Source organism: Thunnus maccoyii, chromosome 22 (assembly GCF_910596095.1).
Source record: "Thunnus maccoyii chromosome 22, fThuMac1.1, whole genome shotgun sequence".
Classification (NCBI taxonomy): Eukaryota; Metazoa; Chordata; class Actinopteri; order Scombriformes; family Scombridae; genus Thunnus; species Thunnus maccoyii.
Genome location: NC_056554.1, coordinates 15,597,062 through 15,618,003, shown reverse-complemented (window position 1 = coordinate 15,618,003; position 20,942 = coordinate 15,597,062). Strand labels below are relative to the sequence as shown.

The 20,942-nt window shown below is 41.0% G+C and overlaps 1 protein-coding gene across 6 annotated transcripts in view; it reads right to left on the bottom strand.

Annotated features, from left to right (window-relative positions):
- poln (polymerase (DNA directed) nu) overlaps positions 1 to 20,942 on the bottom strand; it is a 70,873-nt gene that overhangs the window by 28,391 nt on the left and 21,540 nt on the right. For 3 of the 6 annotated variants that reach the window (XR_006093708.1, XM_042402411.1, XM_042402413.1), the window contains exons 8-19: positions 20,690 to 20,859; positions 20,390 to 20,502; positions 20,046 to 20,182; positions 19,384 to 19,452; positions 19,236 to 19,296; positions 18,734 to 18,798; positions 14,633 to 14,716; positions 14,341 to 14,451; positions 14,041 to 14,097; positions 13,782 to 13,838; positions 12,135 to 12,200; positions 385 to 442 (exon numbers count right to left, since the gene is read on the bottom strand). Coding sequence is in view for 5 of the 6 variants with exons in the window: in XM_042402411.1 (XP_042258345.1) it covers positions 385 to 442; positions 12,135 to 12,200; positions 13,782 to 13,838; positions 14,041 to 14,097; positions 14,341 to 14,451; positions 14,633 to 14,716; positions 18,734 to 18,798; positions 19,236 to 19,296; positions 19,384 to 19,452; positions 20,046 to 20,182; positions 20,390 to 20,502; positions 20,690 to 20,859 (1,048 nt within the window). In the remaining variant the exon portion in view is untranslated. Of the gene's footprint in view, positions 1 to 384; positions 443 to 10,355; positions 10,796 to 11,596; positions 11,665 to 12,134; positions 12,201 to 13,781; positions 13,839 to 14,040; positions 14,098 to 14,340; positions 14,452 to 14,632; positions 14,717 to 18,733; positions 18,799 to 19,235; positions 19,297 to 19,383; positions 19,453 to 20,045; positions 20,183 to 20,389; positions 20,503 to 20,689; positions 20,860 to 20,942 lie in introns of those variants that run through there. The other 3 variants (XM_042402415.1, XM_042402412.1, XM_042402414.1) reach the window with 3 other exon arrangements.

Genomic DNA, 20,942 nt, shown 5'->3' with positions numbered 1-20,942 from the left:
GCCTTCAGTGCCTTCTTCACATCTTAAATTTTTTTAGATGGCAAGACAAAATTGGTAAAAGAGGAAAATATTCAATTTTTTATGTCACATATTTAAGTTTGACTGAATAAGCTGAATGGAAAAAGTTCTAAACAATTTCATTATGTTAATTTAAATTGACGTTACACGGCTAATTGTGCAATTCAGTGACCAGCCCTTTGCTCTGCAGCAGACTTTTATCATCCTCATAAACCCTCTTTACTGGCTCCCAGCTCATCCGCTTTTGTATGTCCTGAGAGACGTCTCCCTCACCCCCCCCCACACACACACATTTATCACTGTCTCATTCTCTACAAGGTGTGGGAGGGGTGTTTCTGTGCGTGTTAATGAGTGTGTGCACCTTACCTCGGACGTACTGCTTCTTGGTGATTTGAAGTGGCTGTCTTGGCAGGGCCTGGAAGTTCTAAATTAGGGAGAATGCATATTGTAAGCCAGCTGGAGTAACTATCGGCCCGTACAGCGTGTAGTTATACATAGATGTACTTTAACAGTGTCTCATTACTCTGTAGAAGTGGGTCTTCCCCTTTTCAGCAGATAAATTATTCCCTACTGTATAAAAACCCCAAATAAACGGATCTAGCTCTACAAAAGTGAGAGAGGTCAGCTGGATATATCCGCAGCCACTCCCAGCATGCTCCTTTGAGGCTGTAATGAAGGGATAGAGGAGGAGATGAGTGGAGGTGACCTTAACATGTGTATATTTGTGTTCTTCATGTCTGTAGCTACATATTTACAGCACATAAGTCATATTTAGTCATTCATGCTTAGCAATCAAGACCACAGCATCTGACATCTGTGAGAAATTCTTTGGCTGCAAATGTTTTCATAAAATCACAAATTTTATTGTTATTTCTTATTATTTTTAAGCTTATGCTGTGCTTGTTTTCACGCTTGTATGTTGCGAATTTTAAGAGTATCCTCTGATTTTTGCGGCTGCGACAAACCAATGTCCCTATGGAAATTGATAAATTTGCAAATAGATGAAGTTGGACGAAGAAACTTAAAATGTATGGGCTCCTGCAGCTGCAAGTTTTCAATGTTGGCCCAATCGAATTTTCAATTTTTTATACTTTACCACAATATTCCCTCGCAAAATGACAAAACAGTGTTTACATTACTTTAAAAAAGCTGCCTACTGTTGCTTTTCAACTCAGAATGGCTTCCTGAGATTACTACCATCTATTGCAATAAATATGGATATTCTCAATGCCTGTGTAAGTATATATGGCGCTGGCTGGCTCTGCTTGGCCGGGATTAGACAAACAGAGAGCCATCCTGTGACTCCAGCCAACACCACAGATCTTTCAAGTTTTCAGACACACACGTCTTTAAATAGGAACAAGCCTGATGCTCACTGGGCACTTGGCCCACACTGCATCGACCTACAGAGTAATCTAAGACATTGCTGATATAGACACATGCAAAATTACACGCACAGTATGCAGTTTCCTTTCTGCCTAAGGAAGGGAAAAAAACCCCCAAAAACCAGGGAAAGTGATAAGGCACACCAGCACATACACGGTGTTTGATGGAATGAAGGCCTGGTTCAGACTCACCAGATCCATTTTAATCCCTGTTAATCCCACTGTATCCACCCTTTCAAACACACACAAACAACTCAAGGTGCAGGTGTGTGTATAAGGAGGTTGTTAGGATATTAAAGGTTATTTTGAAGGACATGCAGGACACGTTAATCAGCGCGTACACAGAAACACGCGCACGTATACACGTATGAGACAGGCAAAGAAAAGGACAGAAACACACACATAAACAAAATATAACAGCGTTTCCCATCATGGTCAGAATCTAAACTTGTATGTGGTTGATTTGACCCTACAGTGAGTCTACATGATTGTATGTCATCCAGAGAGGGAAAATAAGCTCTCTGCTCCCACCACTCATTCATTATTCACTAGAGAGAGAGAGACAGTGAGGGAGAGAGGGAGGGAAGTAGTGAGAGAGAGAGAGAGGGAGATAGGGGAGATAGAGAGGACTGCAGTGGCAGGGTGTGGACAGTGGAGAGAAAACATTTGGGACCAGGCACCAATCACAAGCACACGTACACACACACACACACACAGGTTCAGTTATGGTTGCTGCTACAGCTGTACATACGTGACCTGCAGTGTGTATTTGGGGCAGAGTGAATGAGCAAAGCTGCAAGTAATAACAAGTGTTGCCCTGTGATGTGACAGGTGATTCGGCGTGTCAGATGTGAACGCTCAGCTTTTCCATCATGCACAGTGTTGCAGTGACGACAGCATAAATCAGTACTGGGGTTGAAACACACGTACAGTATACAGAGCTCACTGACAGATTGTCAGCATGCGAGACCTTTTTTTTTCAGTTTATACACACTGTGGGGAGGAAGCCTGACCAGAGTGGCTAAGAAGGTGGTAGGAGGTTGTGAGGGAAAAACCCTCAATAATAGACTTCTCTTTGGTCTCAGACAGAGTTTTGTTGTAGTCTTTTGCAAAAGGATCATTAAGTGCACACTCAAACGTATGTGCATGGAAGTGATGACAACAAAGGGGTGAGTGACACTTTTATAACGTGGGGGTAAACATCCTGTGTGTGCGGTTCAAACCAGTTGTATTTTAAGATAAGTGGGTGCAGATGTCCTAGAGTCATGCTGAATCATATACTTTAACAGAGATAACTCCCTTGCGGCTGTTGCTTCCTTAGTTACCTGACTTGCACATATACTATTTTCTTGCCAAATACGGAAAGGGGAACCTTGCTACATGTGTAAGAAAAATATGTGCAAAACCCCACCCCCCAACTAAATAGTTAACTTAAAGCTATAATATGTGACTATTCCGCATTAAAATGTCTAAAAACAACTAGACCTATGTTATACATTTTGTTGAGTTGTGTACTTACATTGTCCCAAATGTTTCCAACAATTTTCAAACCCAGAGAAATTTGGAATTTTAATCAAAGGTCTGTTTCATTTGGTCGCCTGTCAATGGCATCATCCCCTCTCTACCAGTGAGTATACGTGCACAAGATGCACGCATCGGTTGTCCGCCACAATGGCGTCTACCAAAGGGTATATGCATACAAGATAATACATCAGCATTGTGTTTACCTGCCAGAAACTCAAAAAATCATAAATTGACTTTTATTCAGTTTTAAGCCACATTTTTATGATAAAATGACCAAGATCTAAAAAGTTTAACTGTATCTTTTAACCGGATGAAGGATTTTAGTCTTCGGACGTCTGGATCTTAAGTCATCAGAGAAACAAGCTGAGCAAACGTTAGCAGTACCTCGGCTAGCAGCCCCAACCGGACGTCCTCTTTCCACCGAACAATGTCGGAGAAATAAAGATTTTTTTTTATACGTGAAACTACTTTATTCAGCGTTTTTAATCCCCATGTACATTTGTTTTAGGAGATTAGAACTAAACATTAGAAACCTGCTGAACGTCTGTACCTTAAGTTATCAGAGAAACAAGCTGAGCACACATTAGCTGCAGCTCGGCTCGCAGCTCCTACCGGAGGTCCTGTGCCTGCCAAACAGTGTCAGAGAAACACTGATTTTTTACGAGAAACAGCTTTATTCAGTGTTTTTTAGCTGTTTTAATCACTGGATTTGTTTGTTCTGGAGAGGAGGAGACGTTTGCAGATAATTTGGCTCCCAGTAGAAACATCCTGAACGATGAACACTGTAGCAATCCTAACATGGAGAAGCTGGTTGTTTAACAATAAAGACAACAACTCCCATGATCCCACGCTACTTCACAACATCATCAAACTCCATCTTTTGTTATTGTTTTGATTGAGAGACCCCTAGTGGTAGAAATGACTCATGCTTTTTCTGGTTTTCTGTTATTTATATACTGTTATAATGTTGGATATCTATTTTAAACATGGTCATAGTTCCAAAACTTGAGGTTAACTAATGTAGAAATGCTCCCTGGCAGGAAAAGAGGGACAGAGATCAAGAGATAGAAGAAGATAAACAGAGACAGAATCAAAGAACTGAAGAGCAGAGATGCAGAGGCTCTACAGTACATGCGTCATCACAGCTTGAGACAGGATGAATGAGAAATTGTAAAATATGTCTGGGTCAGCTTGCTTTGCTCACTGCTGACTGTACAGTTTAAAACCCACACGCAAGACTACATATAGACACAATCACTCAGCCCAGCACTGGTCAATATACATAAAATAAAAGCCTCCATGTACACACACACACACACACACACACACACACACACACACACACACACACACACACACACACACACACACACACAAACACACACCAGTGTACACACAGATGTCACACACAAGTGAAACACAACAATGGACCTATAATTACACACACACACAAAAAGTGGAAAACAAACAGACATTACATTAACATAAAAACCTCTGAACCTTCTGTATGTGTGAATTATTGGCCAAAAAAAACCAACCTGTGTTCCCATAGAAAGGAGCTGCCTGTCAAATAAGGCAAGTACACTGCACATGTGATGTATGTGGGCCTTGGCGATAAAACCATAGCGATAAGCACTGGCAATAGACACTTCATCAGTAGCAATAAGAAAACTGTTCGATAAAATGTTTGATAGTTTCACTTAAATGCTTAATGGAAACCACCATGAAAGTATATAATCAATATGCAAAGTTCGGTTGCATGAACAAATCCCAAGCACGCTCCCGCCTGGCTCATAAACAGCCTATCATATCACTTGATAATGGATCGTGCTACAAGTGACACACAAACAGTGTTCATCAATCATTTAACAGGCGTGTTGTTCGGTTGCACTGTCGACATGTGACATAACAACAGAAACAGCGCGGAGTGAGAAAATGAGTGCAGACGATGAGGAAATTGTTGATAACATAAGTAAATAAATAATAAAAAGTTTATTTAAAATATGTAATTCAAAATGATCAACAATAATTATTGATGAAACATTTTATTGTGATAAATTTTTTAGCTATATCGCCCAGTCCTAGCTGTACATGAACGGTCTTTCACTGTCAATACACGTAAAGTGCAGACGTGCAGGATGACACATGCAGGCTGTCTGTCTAACACACAACTCATAATGCAACACACACCACACCTGCTCTGTGTGTGGTCAAAGTCATTATCACCCTTACTGTGTCACGAGGAACGGAAAACCAGTTCATTAATGGACACTGTGGGAGTCAGACTGAGAGTCAAATGCACACGTACACACACACACACACAAACACATGATTTTCATGTATCCTGTCCTCTAAATGTCTAAAACTAAAACCGGCTTTTATAGACATAGAGGAACAAAAACACCACAAGTATGCACAGATATCAGACACAGAGAGCAATAAGCATTCATATGGTGTGTATGGCACATTAAAATGCACAGACACGCATAAACAGACGGCACGAACACACACACACACACAAGAACACTGGCAATGCAGGACGGGCTCCATTAAATGATGATGCTGATGTTGTTGTTCCTTCCCTAATTACATCAACGAGTGCAAATTATACAGAGCTGACACAAATACTCGTGTGTTACCCTCTGTTGCACACACACAAAAACATACAACATAAATATTCCTAGGCACAAGAGACAAAACACACACACACATATAAACACTACATGAAAATATGTCTGTCCACTGCCAAACAAACCACCGCACATGCTTGTGTTTTCTCTCTTGGGCTCATTGACTCTGAATGGGCCACTTAATCATGCAGATGTGCTTGCTTTCAGTGTCATCTTTCCTCTACTGACATCATGAGAAGAATCGTTTCTTATTCCCCATAACAACCCGCTGTTTGTATTCTTTATATCTCCTCGTGTACTAATATGGGCGCACAATGGCCTGATAATGAACCTGCAAGTGGCTCCCATTGGTCCTCCAGCGGGTCCGCATGGACCCCACAAGAGCCTGACGATGACACTTGCTGCCAAAGCACCTGTTAGCCCTGTGGACCCAAGGATTCATGTTTTTAGATTAGCGTTGATTGAAATATTCATGATGGCTCGGATAAAGCCCCACTTCATTTGCAGGTAAGATGCAGATAACTAAAAAATCACTTAAAGTATCGTAAAAGGGATTATACCAGTGTGAAGTCTTAATGAGTAGCTCGTGTTGATCCAGCAGTGTTTAATTACTGTATATTCTAGTCTTTTTTTTGTCATGCTGATACATTTGTGTTGGTGGACCAGATGTTCAAGGAGGATTCTCTGATCTGGATCCATGTTTCACACCAGACTGAACGTTTTAACACATCACTCTCAAAATGTTTTTCTCCAAGACGAGTTTCAATCATCCAATTATCCAATCAATCCAAACCAATTTATGCTTCCTGCTGGGTGTAATGTCAGCTACCTAAAAGCTCTCCACTACTGTTTACCTTTCTACAGCAGGGTGGCACGGTGAATATTTAGACCATCATTCAATCAGAGAGCCTCTGGTTCAAGCCCTGTGTTTTGCAAACACCCGCTCTGCTAATGAGTCCGTGAGCAAGACACCGAAGCTGACTGAACGCGATGATCTTCCTTTGAAGAAGCCAAATGTTGTTTTTTTTAAAAAAAAAATCATTGTACAATCTTTTCACCTACAGTATTGTGTTTGAGGAAGTTCAGTACAAGTCTGTGTGTGGCTGGTATTGCCCTGACTTGCAACTATAGGTCTGCAGGCACCTTGCACAGATGGTAGACCACACAGCCCTTTGTCTACTTTTAGTATATTTTTATTTTAAGATTGGACCGACCAGTCCTATTTAAAGTGATTCACCCAGCTACATTAGTACATCTGCCACTAACTTCTAATGGATTGTGAGCGCAAATTGAATGAAAGGTGCACAGCAGATTTGCTATGTGCTTTCATGAACGTAAATCTGGCCTGGAGAGAGAGTCTCTGAGGACGACTGCCTTGTTAAACAGATGGGGACGGCTGAATTGCTGCGCTGGTGTGGGGTAATTTAATCACACTGCATCAGTTTAATGACTCATCACAGAACATATGCACACATATAAACACATGTGCATGCCTGTGTACACACTCACAAGCATGTCTGCTTGTGCGCACACATAAAAACTGACACTTATTTTCATTCGCGCCGCAACTACAAACAAACACACTCGCCAAAACCCATCTGCTCCGCATGGGGAGAGATAGATCGGCACGAGGCCGCAAAACCCACAGCCAACGTATCCATTAGATGGAATGAGGTGACTGATGGGAGGGCACTAAGACCCAGCGTGGAAGCAGGTTCCTGCCATCAGTTGCTGCCTCTTTGAACTCTGGGATTGCTCCTGATAGCTGTGCTGAATAAAGCCAGTGCATCTAACAGCGGCCCTGGATGATTGGTTGATGTGACAGGGCAGATAGGGAACTCTAGCAGCACATTTCATGGCAATTTAATTTGCCGCTGTGATTATACCCAAATGTCAGCATCATTATACACCCAGGTTACTGCCGAAATGTATCGGAACAACATTGAAACTAAATGGACAAACATAAAATATGAATGACTATGGAAAAAAAAAGACTTCAGTTTATGAGTGATTGTGCTGCAGTCAAATAGTTTTCATAAATATTAAATTCTTGCACTTTACTATCACTTTCAATAAGAACATTTGTGCACATGATAGAGTGAAGACCTGACGGGGATCATCAGAAGCATCCCAGTGGGATTCCCTTACATGGCTGGCCGGAAGAAACATCCAGCAAGAGTCACAAGGAGTCACAACAAACCATTCAACACCTTAAAATCTCTGCATGTCAGATCAAGTTGAAAGCTCCAGAATAAACTACAGTAGTGACTGGAGATTTGTTTTTTTTGGATTCTGAACAATAGAAATACACACAAACACACACTAACCTCTCCCTGCCCCTTTCTCTGTCTCACTCTCCCATAAGTGGGTAAATAAAACAACTTGTACTGTGTGCTATTGTGTGTAGGAGTATGTCTGAGTGTGTGTGTCTGTGTGTGTGTGTGTTCAACCCTGCCAGGCAGTCAGCCTCAGTGACGTACTAAGATCAGCCTTGAGAGGACTTTCTGTAAGATCAAAGCATTTAATGATTAAATGCAGAGCAGTTTTAAACTAACATTAAACTGCTTGACAAGCCTTGAAGAAACAGACACAGCTTCACCGTCATAAAACAAAACAAAGTTAACATCAATAATGCAGCAATGCAATGAGTTGCTATTTCAAATATTCTGTCTACATTAAACTGGAAGATTTGGATCAGTCTAGATCAGTTCTAGTTCAATTTGTACCATATGATTGTAAAGGGGTAAATGTGAGCAATCTACTGTATGTGTTAAATTCCCTCAGTTAAATTATAGATTTTGAGTCTTGCTGTGGGAGGAACTGCATAAAAACATAAAAAAACAATGTGTTATAGAGGAAAAAATGGTGACAAAAAATAAAGGACACAATAGTTTCACATGATCCCAAATGTCACAGTGGAACAGCATGTTAACATCTGTTTTTATGTGTATTTGCATGAGTAAGTGAGTGAATTTATGTACTTCTGGGTGGTATGAGTGTATAAATCTTTGGACGCCATAAATGACTCAGGCACAAGCTGTTACAGTGCAGAGAGAGAGAGAGAGAGAGAGAGAGAGAGAGAGAGAGAGAGAGAGAGAGAGAGAGAGAGAGAGAGAGAGAGAGAGAGAGAGAGAGAGAGAGAGCGAGCAGACGATACAGGGCGGAGTGCTGCACCAAGGACCCGGAAATCTGAATGCTGCTCCCCCCTCTATTGCTCCAAGCAGTCAGGAAGAAGGTAGAGGAGAGGGAAGAGGAAGTTCAGTCTTATTTGTCTTCACTGCCACACTATAAAAGGAAAAGAGAAAGAGAAAAGGAGAGAACAAGAAAGATGTAAAGGGATAAGTACACGAGGAGAAATAATAGAGCGAGAGGACAGATAGAGAATTAAAAAGCCAGAGCAGACATTGAAAAATGAGAAAAAAAAAGGGTGAAGGAAAGAACAGACAGAGACACAAAGATGTAAATACCGTAGACAGAGTAGTAGCTGAGGCTCACAGGCTGCACATATTTTTTGCTTTTAGCAGATAAGAACAGATGAGGCAGAGCAGAAAGGCCCCTCTTCCCTCTGCGGAGAGAGACTCACTCCTCGCAGAGCTTTTTTCAGCACCAGTTTACGGCTGGCCTGCTTTTAATTCAGGCATCCCTTTGTTGCTGCAGTCTGGCTTCACCTCGATTGAACTCGCGTCAGATGAAAGCTAAACCCCTCCGCAACACTCCTTAATTTGAATATGTGTGTGTGTGTGTGTATATGAACTGTATGTATGTGTGTGTGTGTGTGTGAGCCTGCGTGTACAAAAGCAGCTCCCCTCTTCTCCCTTAAAACCAAAACCATAAACTGCTGCTGCTTTTTCTCTTCAAAGCGGCATAAAGGCAGGATGCGACATGTCAGTGATCACTGAGCGAGCCTTCAATTAACTACCAGCACATTTCACTCCGCGTTATGACGAGAATAATTATGAGTGAACTTCATTTACATGCCGGAATAATAGTTTTAATTTGAGATGATTCCTCTCCCTCCCGGCTCTCTAATGGTGAAAAGATCTCATTTTAAATCAAGGAGCGAACCTTCTCTCCACCTTCTGTTACAGACGTGAATCTCTTCTCTCCACATCTTCTTCCCTGAGTCACTATATTAGTCATTTTTATGATGTTTGTTAAGTACTCAATTTACTCCCATTTAGCACTGCCGTACCCTCAATAAACAGTTTTTTTTAAAAAAAGGATCAACACTGACTCAAGTCATTGGAGACAATTTATCAGATTTTGCATCAACTCCCTCTGGAGCCACAAAAGGCTTCATACAACTGTTTCAGAATCAGTGGAGTCTGCCTTTAAACTATTTCTATTCTGTAGTATGAATGAAAAGTGAAGACATTTTGAAAAGCAAGTGATTCTCTAATTTAGTTGCTTGTTGTTATATTTAAGATTAATAAGATTAAAATCCTATTTCATGCTACCTACAAAAAACTTTCCAACTAGAAATTGATGTTTTCTATTTACTCCTTTACTTTATTTTGTCCTTCTTGTCAAACACACATGCATGACTGCGTTTGTCATGGGCCAAAATTCATTTTGCACACGAGTCGAGTGGGTGAAATATTCTGCAGTGGCAAGTGGTAGAAAAGCAGAAAAGCAGAAAATGCAAACAGCTGGTGTCATTTCATGGCTATCAAACAGTGACGTCATTCCAGATGCTACTGCAGAAACCAACTATATAAAATATTACACAACATCACTTAGTTTAAGTACCGTATTTAGTTTATACACCAATTCAAAAGTAATAAACCAGAGTGTGGTGTTGAATCAGCTCATTTTATTAATGCCATTTTTGTTTTCTTTATTGCTTGTGTCGTAAAACATATTACAATTACAGCGAAATATACACATCGGCGGCCAGACTGGCGAACGCACACCAACGCAAGTACACACAAACAACCAGAGATACAAGCATCCGCACACTCCCAGAACTGTGTTGAGCAGAAGGAGCTGAGTTGTGTTAAATCCCAGCTGCCCAGCAGTCACATATATCATTCAGTTGGCAGCATGATCAATTTCATGTGTAGCTCACACTGGTCGCAAATCGCTAAGTGAGATTAGAAAAGTTCAATGTCTCCACTGTTATATATACATACATAGTGTGTGTGTGTCTGTGTCTGTGTGTCAAAGTAATACTCAGTGACAGGACCACTGGACCCTGACGGCTGGGTAATGTCGAAATGAGCTATCGACCGCCCCATACTGAGGAGGAGAGAGAGAGAGAGAGAAGGTGATAACCGAGCCGACAAGTACAAAAGAGACAAAGCAGTTATTTGTAGTGTTTTTTTTTTAATATAATTATTCTTCAGCACTTTGTGTCAGGATGTGTAAGACTGAGAGACAAAAAAAAAAAGAAATAGGTAAGGTATCACAGCGACACGAGGTACACGCTATTACCTCCAATAACATCGCCGTACTTCCAATAACTTTTTACTTTCTGTGATCATTTCATAAATTCATTTAATTATTTAGTTATTCTTTCTAAAAGCAAATTCTCAATTTAAACATATAAAATACAGTACCAGTCAAAAGTTTGGACACACCTTCCTATTCCCTTGAATGAAGAAGTGTGTCCAAACTTTTGACTGGTACTGCATATCTTATAATGCCCCTTTCTTCAAATGTCTTCACTGTCTCACATCATCTGATGGTTTAAATCCTATTTTAGAGGCATTCTGAAACACTGAATTCCTTAAATACTTGCAAATATAGTTACTGAATATTGACACGAAGCACTACACACAACTGAAGTCTAAAATAGTGGTATCATATCGATGTTATTTTAGTTAAACCTCAATCATAGTACACTAAAGGTAAGGGTTACTGTCACATAGTAACAGGCTTGACATTGTTCCATACGCCTGTAAAATGGGATGAGTTTTTCTACAGTCGTTATAAACTTAATAAAATCTATGACCTCAGTGCCATATCTCAGAGTAGACTGGCTATCACTATGTTTTACTTCAGGCTACAAATCTGCAGATTAATTTTATGACCACTTACACTGTGAAAGATTAAGGTCTGAATCAGGTGGTAGGAGAACAGGCTTAGTTTGCGTTCCTCCCAAACTCCTGCGTTTGAAGGACAATATTGGTGGTTTTAGCTCCTTATCCACTAATTGCCTACATGCATAATACATCAGTGTTACTGCTGGTCACTTTCCAAAGCATCCTACAGGTTTTGTAATAGATTTCAACACTTGTTTTCAATTCATTGCTCAAAACTGTAGCACTACATGTAAAAAAAGGTGAGTAAATGCTCACTGTGATCAGGTAAGTACTTTATAAGTATAACCAGTGGCTGCCTCGAATGCTTGGAAAGAAATGGACAGATGAACCTGGCCTGCAGGGTAGTAAACAGCACCTAGTTTCAGCCTGCAGTTCAGCACCATGGATAGCTCCACCAACTGAACACTGAGTTTTGTCCAGTTGACAAAACATGCAGAGCAACACGAGTCCGTAGCAGCTACTACAAAACCCATAAGGTTAAGATCAAAAGACAAAGAAATGTAGAAAGAAGGAGATGTGGAGGTTAAACTTACTGGGTGTTTGGCTGAGATCCTCCCAGTCACCGCACTTGTCTGGTACCATGTAGAGGAAATGTAGCTCTGATGTTGTTGTTGAGAGAGACAGAAATACAAAATGTAACAAGAAGATCATTTAAAATACAAAAAAGAACAATTTTGCAAACCGCACTAAACCACTTAGATACATGTTTCAATGAGTCGGCCATGTGATCACTAATGTTTTCATATCGCTGATTTCTATTCAGCGTGAAAAACAGCAGCTGCGATCTTCTTCGCCATCATCACTCCGCTTTTGGACCGACAGGCATCAACAGTGCCGTGTGACTGCCTGCTGCCCAATTTGAGCAAGCTGTTTGCAGTGAGTGTAGTGCCAGTTATGTTGGTGCAATAAGCAAGACATACAGCAACACTACTGTGCTCAGGGTTGCTCGCAGAAAAACTTACCAACCTCTCAAATGAGGAAACAAGATGACTAAGTGTCTTGATGACAACAGAATCTGGGGTAAATTTATGAATGACACTGCAGTTTCTCACATGATGCTACAAGTTGAGATGGGAGATGTACTGATAAATACATTATCAAACGTTGCATTTTCTACTTCACAAAGGCTGCATTAGAGTTAAGTGATACAGTTTTCTAAACGTATCTAATTGTTCTAGTTAAATGAAAAGAACAGTGTTTATATCTACCTGCTTGGACATCATATAAACAGATGATAAGTTTGGCTTTAATATTGACTGAAAACACCAATATTAATACCCAAATATCACCACCAGTTCGATTTCTAGGCTACAAGAAAACATTACCATCACCTGGGTCTAGTTGGGATTGTTGCCTGCACTGTCCAAAAGACCACCAAATTAATCATATGGCATCAGAAGCCAAGCAGCCCCTGAGACATCCAGACAGACTCATTTACAGAGTTGAGTAAGCACAGATGACAAAGACAAGTGGCTTCCCTCATATACAGTCTACAGAAGCCCATGTGGAGAGACTGCCAGACACAGAGCTACATCTTGCCATCTACATCTGCCAATTCAGTACAGCAGTGGCAGGAAAACAGGACCAACAGCTTGAGGAGAGATGTTTCACTATTACGAAGCCATCCAGGCCTGTGGGTGCTCTCTGCTGTAGGGGGTAGTGCAATCACATCTTTAGAGTCACTCTGCTGCAGTACATGACTGTGCTAAACAACTATGAATACCCTACAGTCCTAACCTGTGGTTTTCAATTAGAGTACTGAGCACAGCTGCATATTGAAAGCGATATTCACACCAGCGACACTTCGAAGGTGAAAAGTAACCAGTTGGGTTTTTCTAGTGGCACACAAGCACAGGTTTAGCGCATCCATACCGAACCAAACTGTGAGTAAGGAAAGAAAAAAGCAGTGAAATCTGTTTGAGGCCCTCTAGCCGGCAGCAACCTCTCAACTCTCTGTTTTACTCTTGTTTTTTGATGTTGCAGCCTCAAGGAGAAAAGTTTTGAAGAAATCCATATCCCAGAGTTAGCAAAAAAGGGTTTCAGAGTTGTGAAAGATCCTGTTTGTTAGACTGTTGAAGACATCCTCTTTGATGAATGTGTGTGCTGTGAATATGTTTACATTTTTGGTATTCAGTTGACAGTTTCGCTACATAACTGCCTTAAACCAGCTGTCGGCTCACCTTGCTCATCATGCATGAGAGAATCCCATCAACAAAAGTGGACTTGATTTTGTGAACCTGGGGGGTAACAAGACAGACATTTGTTACTGCAAAATCAAGGGTAATACGTCAAGATGCTCTACTACCGTGTAGTTTATCCTTATATGTAATTAAAGCTCTCAAAAGGCAGAGCTAGACATTTCAGATAACACACACTTGTTAAACAATATCTTTGACAATTATGGCTCATGAATAAAAAGCATTTGCAAGCATGACAGACCTGTCTGTACTCCAGAATGATCTTTGGTAGAGGGTGCAGGTCCTGAAGCTGCAACAGCTGCGACAAAGACAAGACAGAGAAGGGAAAGGATAAGAAAAAAGTTGAATGAATTGAGCGTCCATGTTTGTTTGTGTATTAGTGTGTGTGTGTGTGTGTGTGTGTGTGCCTCTGGATGCTCTACTTCATCAATGTGTCAGTGCACATACTGGAATTTCAAATAAGATTGAGCTGGTTTACTTAGATTAAAGGAGATGTGAGGATCAAATTGACATATCTGTGTGCGTGTTTGTGTTTATGTGCCTGTGTTTGCCGTACTGCAGCTTCTGATGTTGACTGCTGTTGTTTGTTCGTGGTCTTGGGAAGCTTCTTGTTCTCGCAGCGCTCGTGGAGGCGCAGCTTCTCAAACAGAACCTTCAAAGATTGTTAATCCACAATATCAAAAAATCCATAGCGGACACACACAGAATAGAGAAAGATTTGTAAACAGCAGAAGTTTTCTGTTCCAAGACCATTGACAACATCGACGTACAGGAGCAGCAGGATACACATGCATGCACACCACACACACAGATGTATACATAAAGGTACACACTGTTCGTAGCTGAGTGTTGCTGGTGACCAGGAACATTTGTCCAGCTGCTCGATGAGCCTCCTGCTCCAACTGCTTCATCTTAGTCTGACAAACATGGAGATTGAGAGAGAGACAGACAGAGAGAGAGAGAGAGAGAGAGAGAGGGAGGAGAGAAGGTTAAGGTCAATTAGACTTGATTCATGTCAAATTTTACCACGTTTGTTTAAACCTGCTTAGCCTACCAGTACTTAATGACTGTTTGAAGGTCAAAGTAAGACAATAAACATACGTCACTTACCCAATTAATGTGTTACACAGTGCGGCTTACAAATACAAAACTAGTTCCATTGAGTTTTTTGATTGTTTTGTATTGATTGTTTTCCAAAAAACATCTGTGTTGTTATGTAACATTAGTGCCTCATATCCAGTAAGATTTTTTTTTTACCTGAGTCATCCATGTCAAACTTGTATGACAATCAGAACTTAACACAGTGAGCTTTGTTGCCGGGGGTATTTAAGTAGCAGCCAATCCTAACTGTAAAATCAATGCATATGTGTAGGTTGTTTAATTCAAAAGTGCTACTGATCCTTTTTGGTGTCAATTTAGTACTTGTTGCTTCTTTTAAAAAAAATAAAGATGATTGATTGCAACCTTGAAAGGTGCTGCTTTTTATTTCCCAACTTAATCACTCAGTGGCTATAAAGGCAATTAAAAATATTGGGAGACAGCATTGTATTTATGCCAATACTAGTGCAACATTATTAAGATGATTTCTGGGCCCTAGCGACTGTTAGCTTGCCAAAAACTTTCCAAGACTTTCCACTGTCAAACTAAGTTTTCAGACCTGAGTATGAACCCAGCAAAGCTTTGGAGGTTATTTGAGGAGAGGACTGTTAATATGTGTAAGACAGAAACTTGTCTCATTTCTCCTTCCTTTCAGTGGACAAAAGGCTGTGTTAATCTGTCTAACGCACACATCACTCACACAGCAAGCACTTTAGGATCACACACACAGACAAACCAACGACAAACAGCCTTAGTCAACACTTTCAGACACTCCAAAAAACATAAAGTATGAATAAACATACATGTATTTACACAAAGGACTGATATTGTACAAACAACTACAGAAACACACACACACACACATACGTTTCCACTCACACACCCTGAATACTTAACACACAGAGAGCCAGACAGGGTTTAATGACTGCTGTGATAATCCAGTCAAATACAGGATGAACTTTTTACTTAGCACAGCCGACACAGACAGCATGACAATCACAGCATGAGAGAGAGAGAGGGAGCGATGGGAAAGAAGCGATAAAGGGAGGGAGCAGGATATATGCATGGAAAAAAGGTGAGGAAGCAAAGAAAGTAAAAGAGAGCGGGAAAAAAAGAAAATGAAAGGAAGAGGCACTTGAAAAAAACATGATGAAAGAGGCTAAGTCCCGGAGAGACAGAGATAATGATGAAAAGTAAATGAGGAAGATGAAGGGGAGTAAATGAGGGGGAAAAGGGAGTGAGGGAGGGCAGACGGTTATAAAGAATTTGACTGAAGTAGAAAACACTCCTTAACAACTTGACAGGCGAACAAGAGAACGAGGGAAGAGAGACGGGGACGACAACAGCAAAACAAAAGAGAGGGGAGAGGGTGAGGTGGGGTGATGAAATGAGAGACAACAGACAGAAGAGAAAGAAGAACAGAGTGACAGAGAAAAAAAAAAGGCGAAATGTGATGCAAATGCTTATGTAAGTGTGTCGACGAGGAAAAAAGGACGAGGGTAAAAAAAAAAGAGCGACAGAAGGGGGGGAGGCTGTGGCTGGGACTTGATAGCAAATGGCATTTGAAACAAACAGACATCAGTCAAACGAGTGAGACTGTTAGACAGACAGAACTTGACAGAATGACGGGCAGAGGCGGGAGAGGCGACAAAGGCAGAAAGAGCAATAGAGGAGAGGAGCGTGGCGAGAGGGGAAAGAGCGACAAATATAAAGAGACAGCGAAAGAGAGAAAGAAAGGAGAAAAAAAGAAAAAGTAGGGGGAGCTGGCAGACGTGTGCCTAAACTCCAAAATATGTACTTCTCTCTCTCTCTCTCTCTCTCTTTCTCACTCACCGCCCAGAGCAGGCACCAGACTGCTTCATCAATATTGGATGCTAGCCCCTTTAGTACTTCGTTTGACACACAAACACACGCATACACACACACACACACACACAAGGCGGGTATGGCAGGGATCTCATATTGTAGCAATATTTTGGGTCATTTCAGCAAGATTAATCTCCCATCTTTCTCTTTCTTTTTGGTTATTTATGACCACTGAGAAAACAGGATGTGATATATGTGAATAGAGAGATGTCTCTCCGGAGTGAGCTGAATAGTGATGGCTGCAAAACACAAACAGAATGTGAATTGTTATTAAGTGACGTGTGACCCCGTGAAGTTTATATTTATGCTGCCTGAGAAGATAAAGCAGCATGTGAGCATGTTTGTGCGATGCAACCTGACAGACAGGAGGGATCCTCTTGTTTTTTAGCGTTCAGACTGGTGACCTTGACAGCTCAGATAAAAGGAAATCTAACACGACAGAGTGGGGACATGCATGACTGCACACACACGGGAACATATCACCAAAAGCGCACAGCCGTGCATGCACACATAACTCTGCAGCTGTCAGCAAAAACTTTGGTGCCTCGTTGAGTGTGTGTGTGTGTGTGTGTGTGTGTGTGTATGTAGGTGTGTGGATGTTGGCAGAGGCAGACAGTGACGTTCCTTCCTGCAGCACACTCTCTTGAAGGAAGAAGACAGACTCTCCGTCCTATTTATAGCAACACGGCAAGATACCAAGACTCTCTCTCTCCACAACAACGCCCCTGCTGGCACTTGCAATAGTTCTAAGTGGGTTTAAGAGTGCAAAACTGATAAACATGGGTGTATTACTGAGCATGTTTGTGTCCACAACATCTGTACGTCTGTCTTTGTGTGTGTCGATGATGACTCTTAATTGTCGTCTCCAGAAATTTTGGTTTTTATCTGCATGTAAACAGGACAGGTCCCCGGAGGACGTCCACCCACATCGCTAATCCTACCCAGAAGAAGAAAAAGAGAAATTCTATTTTTCTGTGCCTCTCCGGCTCTTGAGGGTTTTTTTTTTTTTTTTTTTTTTAAATGTATTTATTTATTTCCAGAGGTCTCTCCTGTTTCTCACATCCTCCCACTGTTTTGCTCCCATTTGTATTAGTACAGCAGCTGTCTACTGCACTCTGTTTCAGCAGCCAAACTAAAACCAAATCAGCTAAGAATGATGCGGCACAAAGCTGAGCTAACACTAAACATTATACGCAGGCTGGCAGAAATTGAGCTTCCCGGGGGGGAACTTTTGAATTAAGTTTGTTTGATATAAACACATTTTTTGTTACATAAGACTCCAACACATTTAGCTTCAAGTATTTCACTGGAGATTTAAAAATACGTCCATAGTTTTCCAGTTATTCCTTATTATCTTCACCATGTGTATCCTTGCTGTTAAAAAAAAAATCTTTGTGCCAAGATCAGATAATGTAGATATTAATGCTGCTCAGCTCAACGTCTACAGTAATGTCTTTATTCAAACTGTGGAGCCCACAGATTTTCAGCTCTCATTATAGTTTTTTCAAATAAAAGAAACCAGAGTATCCATAGAACAGGCTTTGAACTCTGGCTGAAGCATTAATCCAACTTTATCTAAAATCCCTCTGATCATAAAAAAAAAGGAATAAAACAAGTGTGTTTGTGACCAGCTCAGTCCGGTGTGGTGTTATAGTATTCCACTTAAAACAAGGAAGTCAAATAAAGGTTAAATTAAATCACTTAAAATAAGCTTGACTATCTTTATACACACACTGAGCAGAGTTTATATTTGTGTACGCTGCTCCTGTTCTATTGTTGTGTCCTGGTGGGAAATTAACATTAACCAAGAGGCAAATGTTAATAACTCCTGGCTGTGAGAGATAAGTTTGTCTACTCTACCTGCAGCCTACATCACCAGCCACCAATAAGACTGACAGAAAAAACCTCAAAGTACAGCAGCCATAATGTTACTACAGAGGTTTGTTTTGCACCCTGATGTGCTATCTCACCCCGAGCAGGTCTGAAGTTCTCTTTAGAGCCTCTTTGTCCACGTGGATGTGATGGCTCTCCATGGCTGAAACGACACGAGCAGATATTTACTGATCCACCGGACCTGCAGCAGGAAACTCGAATGGGATAAACTACAAAATAGTTAGCAGTAGTTATGGATGTAGAAACCTGGTTTGAATGTTAAGATTAAAGAATGGAGTTAGGTGAAAATTAATATAGGCAGTTCCAACCAAGTGTCTTCAATGATTTAGAGAATTGTCAATGCTGTTTAGGACATAATGTTATCTCTTACTCACAGCTTCGACAAAACAAAAACAGCAACTTCATTTCAGATGTCGCAGTATGAATAAATTATCAGCCAGTGCTGCATGCTTCTCTATGTTTTTTTCTTCACTAAAAATGCATGCAATCAGGACAGTCATCACTTCATGCGTTGCCTACTGAATCTAAGAAACAGGACAAGTAAAAAAAAAAAAAAAGATGTACTTAATGAAGCCTTACCTGCCAGAACAGGTATCATGTTCAGCTCCATGTCTGAGTACAGCTCCCACAGGCCTTGGCTCTGGACACGCAAACACTCAGTCACGACGTGTGTTGTCTAGTTTATGTACAAGTGTACGTGTGTGTGTGTGTGTGTGCATCTCCTAACCCGTAGTTTACAGCAAAGCTCCATGTTAAGCCAGTAGAGCGAACAGAGACCTGAGATGACCTGAGAAACCTGAGAGAGTGAGACAGACAGACAGGAAGAGAGTCAGTGGGGAGAGACAAACTCATCTTGTTTTTCTGGAAGATGATGTTGTGGAAATACTTTTTCCTTGTGTACAGTGAAGAATCGGTGGTCTGGGGGCCAGGAAATGGGTGTTTTCATTGGGTATGAACCGTCCCAGAGGCCTTTACACACTAGTCAGTGTCTATATTAATCAATCGATCAGACTTTATTTGTATAGCACTTTTCATACAAACAAAATGTAACACAAAGTGCTTCACACAATAAACCGATATCCCTCCATCCACACACAAAGCAATGAATTACTTTGTAATTAATAAAACATTCAATAATAACAGCACTCAATAAAAACAGGAACTGAGGAAACTACATTAATTGACTACAGCAGGATAGTGGGGAGGAAGTATTTTCCAGTTAAAGTGACTACTTTATCCCAGCATCCAGCCTACTTAAGTGTCCTTCATGACATTGAAACGCTACCAGCTCCATGGATTTGTTCTGTAGATGACCCTGACGTCTTGACACGTGGAAAAGAAACAGGGGAAAATACCTACTAGGATAAATAAGTTAACATTTTAACTAACCTTCTTGGTACCCAGGGCAGGTGTTTTTCGGGGTGTTCTGAAGTGTTTATTAAGAAGTTCCTGGTAGCTAGAGGAGGGATCTGCAGGATCCAGTAGCCACCCTGACACCTGTGGGTCCTGGATATGACACCCTGCAACTAGACAAAGAGGAAAAACATATAAAGAAACACATAAAATGTGTATTAATTTGTAATTTAACTGATGCAGGAGTCATCTGAGAAGTGTCTGTGGGCGTATTTGATTCTTATGAATTTCGACTAACAAAAGTTAGTTTTTGAAGTAGAACTGCACAACAGATGTGCATCTATGTGTGTTTCTTTGTGTGTATGTATGTGTAGTAATGCCTTGTTTCCAGTTTAGGTCTTGTCTGTAAAACTGCAGAGCTGTACGAAGCAAATCCTTGGCCTTATAGCACACCACCAGTTGAGATCTTGATAGCACTCGTAGCAGCATATCTCTATGGGACACACACACATAAAGTACTCCTCTTATAGAACTAATCGCATACATGAGCCTTATTTAATGGATGCAAAAACTAATGGATGTACTGTAAATTCACCCACTTGTACACAGTCACACTCATCATCATATTGACTCTCATTTCTCTCTCATACAAATACACACACGCACACACACATACAGACCTAGTAAAAAGCTCCTGGCTCTGGTGTGTGTGTTTCTGGGCCCATGCAGGTGTGTGCTCCATTTTTAAGTAGACCAGACTGTCATTTGGCCCGAGCGAGTCCTCTGGTATGCTGCTGTCCGGATCGTTCTTCATCAGTACGAGGAGGCCGCACACCGGTGGAGTGAGCTTCTATATCGGCGATCAGAGAGGGAAATTAACAAGAGCGCAGGGGCCACCAGCTAATGAGGCAGTAGGCCACAAGAGTACAGTTT